The 2,072-nt window shown below is 33.4% G+C and overlaps 1 protein-coding gene across 5 annotated transcripts in view; it reads left to right on the forward strand.

Moving 5' to 3' along the window:
* LOC109831551 (protein-lysine N-methyltransferase EEF2KMT) overlaps positions 1-2,072 on the forward strand; it is a 46,778-nt gene that overhangs the window by 35,887 nt on the left and 8,819 nt on the right. For 3 of the 5 annotated variants that reach the window (XM_020398893.1, XM_020398895.1, XM_020398894.1), the window contains exon 10: positions 1,277-1,639. The exons of the other annotated variants lie outside the window; for them this stretch is intronic. In XM_020398893.1, coding sequence (XP_020254482.1) covers positions 1,277-1,639 — 363 coding nt within the window. The remainder of the gene's footprint in view (positions 1-1,276; positions 1,640-2,072) is intronic. 5 annotated transcript variants of the gene reach the window in all.

Consider the following 2,072-nt stretch of genomic DNA (forward strand, 5'->3'; position numbering starts at 1 on the left):
GCCATATCTTTCTTTAAGCTATACGTGTTTCTCATGTGGTAGCAAACCTTTTCTCTTTGAAGTCAGTGTTAGATCCAAGCTTGTCATATGGCATTTTTATAATTGAAAACATGTGAAGAATCTTTCACTCAAATTTAAACTCTGTTGCTATTCTAGTAGGTGCTTAGCAGCCAACTCTTTGCTAGTATTGTCTAGGTGTTTATGCAAATAAGTCTATATGGCTAATACTAGCTAAGACAAATATATCTATATGTAAATGTTTCTACATGCTGAAAAATTAGAAATCAGTTTGTCTGTACTGGAGATTGCTTTCCTTGAGGATAATATGATGGAGAATCACAAATGGCTTGAACACAGGAACCAACCAGTGGTCTAGATAAATTGGGATATGATAATTAATAATTTTAACAAAGATCTTCGTTGATGCAGTCTAACGAAAGAGGGACTTTGTCATTTATGAAAATATTTGGAATAGAATTGTTGATTCGTTTTTTGTTTTTACTTGTTCAAATGTCATTTTGATCGTGATTATCATGTTGAGGGTCAAGAAGCATATAGAATTAATTACTTTCCCCATGTAGATCAGCCATTCTTCAAGATAGTGAGATTGAGAACTATGCTGTTTATCAAATGAAATTAGGAAAGTTAAAGTGGAGGAATGCTTCTTATGGCTTACGTGACTGTGGAATATGTATGAAATTGGACTGAAAATTCTATAAGTCTATTAGACCAACAGCTCTGTGTGGATCACAATATTATGAAATTAAAAAAATGTGTAAAAATGAACATACTATTAATGAGAATCTTGTGGTGAACATGTGGATATACTCTAAGAACGTGATAAGAAATAAGTGCGCATTAAGAGGAAATTAGAGGTTTCACCTATTGAGGATAAAATGAGAGAACCGAGGAGTGGGTTTTTTTCATGTGCAGTGGAGAAGACTAAATGCATCAAAAATAGGTGGTATTGTGATAAGATTAGAATTAATGGAACGGAGGGCTAGATGTAGGCTTAATAGAACTTGGTTGGAAACAATTAAGAAGGGCGTGATAATTATATTGAATGAAAAGATAGGATTCATATAGCTGAATTGTTGTTGTTATTCTTGTATTATAATGTCGATGGTCTTATAAGACAACTAGATAAATCTGAAACCAGAGAGGTCCAATAAGATCAACCTGGTGCAATTTTTTTCCCTCTCTTAAATAAATGAACAAATAGATCATTAAAATATATTTATAATTTGAAGCTGATGTCTCACATTACTCTCTTCAGCTTGGGTGCAGATATAATTTATGATCCAATATGTGTGCCACATCTCATTCAAGTGCTTTCAATCCTCTTGAGTGGTAATGCAAATGACTGTGAATCTACACATCATGATGAGGATCAAAGGAATAATACTTCAGATGGTGATGTGATGAAAGTGGAACCACCAATTGCATACATAGCTCAAGTTATTAGGAATCATGAGACATTCAATTACTTCCTTAAACTAGCGGAGGAATCTTACCTCTGTGTTGTCGATATAACTGAGGAAAAGCAACCCTATAACTTACTTCCTTACATGCTCTCATACGACCGATCATCTGTACGACTCTTTAAAGTATCTTCATTGAGAAACTGCAATATTTTGAGGTAATCATATTTTTGTTGAGAACTAGTTGTAATATTGTTGCATTTGCATTCTTATTTTTCTGCATGATCATGGTTAATTCACTGTTCTGTAAAAAATAAAATAAAATAAAAGGTAGTTTCCCTCATGCGTTTATGCCTTGTGGCACCTTAGGATATTTGTTGAATGGGCTTTTCCTTTTTTTGACTATAACATAGGATGCTTACGAGTGCTTTCTCCCAATTTGTTTTTCCTTCCTTTCTTGCAACTAGCTTTTTCATTTCAATTTTCTGTTGAAGGTTGGAGCTGATATTTCTTTGTATCGTTTTATGTCAGATGTTATGTAAAGGGCAGAACATTTCAAGGTTTTGATTCTGGGTTTCAGTTTTTTTACTTTTTTTTTCCTTCTCCGTTTTCCCCTTTTTTCATCTCTTAGCATCTTTTATTAGGTCATAA

Source organism: Asparagus officinalis, chromosome 2 (genome assembly GCF_001876935.1).
Source record: "Asparagus officinalis chromosome 2, Aspof.V1, whole genome shotgun sequence".
Classification (NCBI taxonomy): domain Eukaryota; kingdom Viridiplantae; phylum Streptophyta; class Magnoliopsida; order Asparagales; family Asparagaceae; genus Asparagus; species Asparagus officinalis.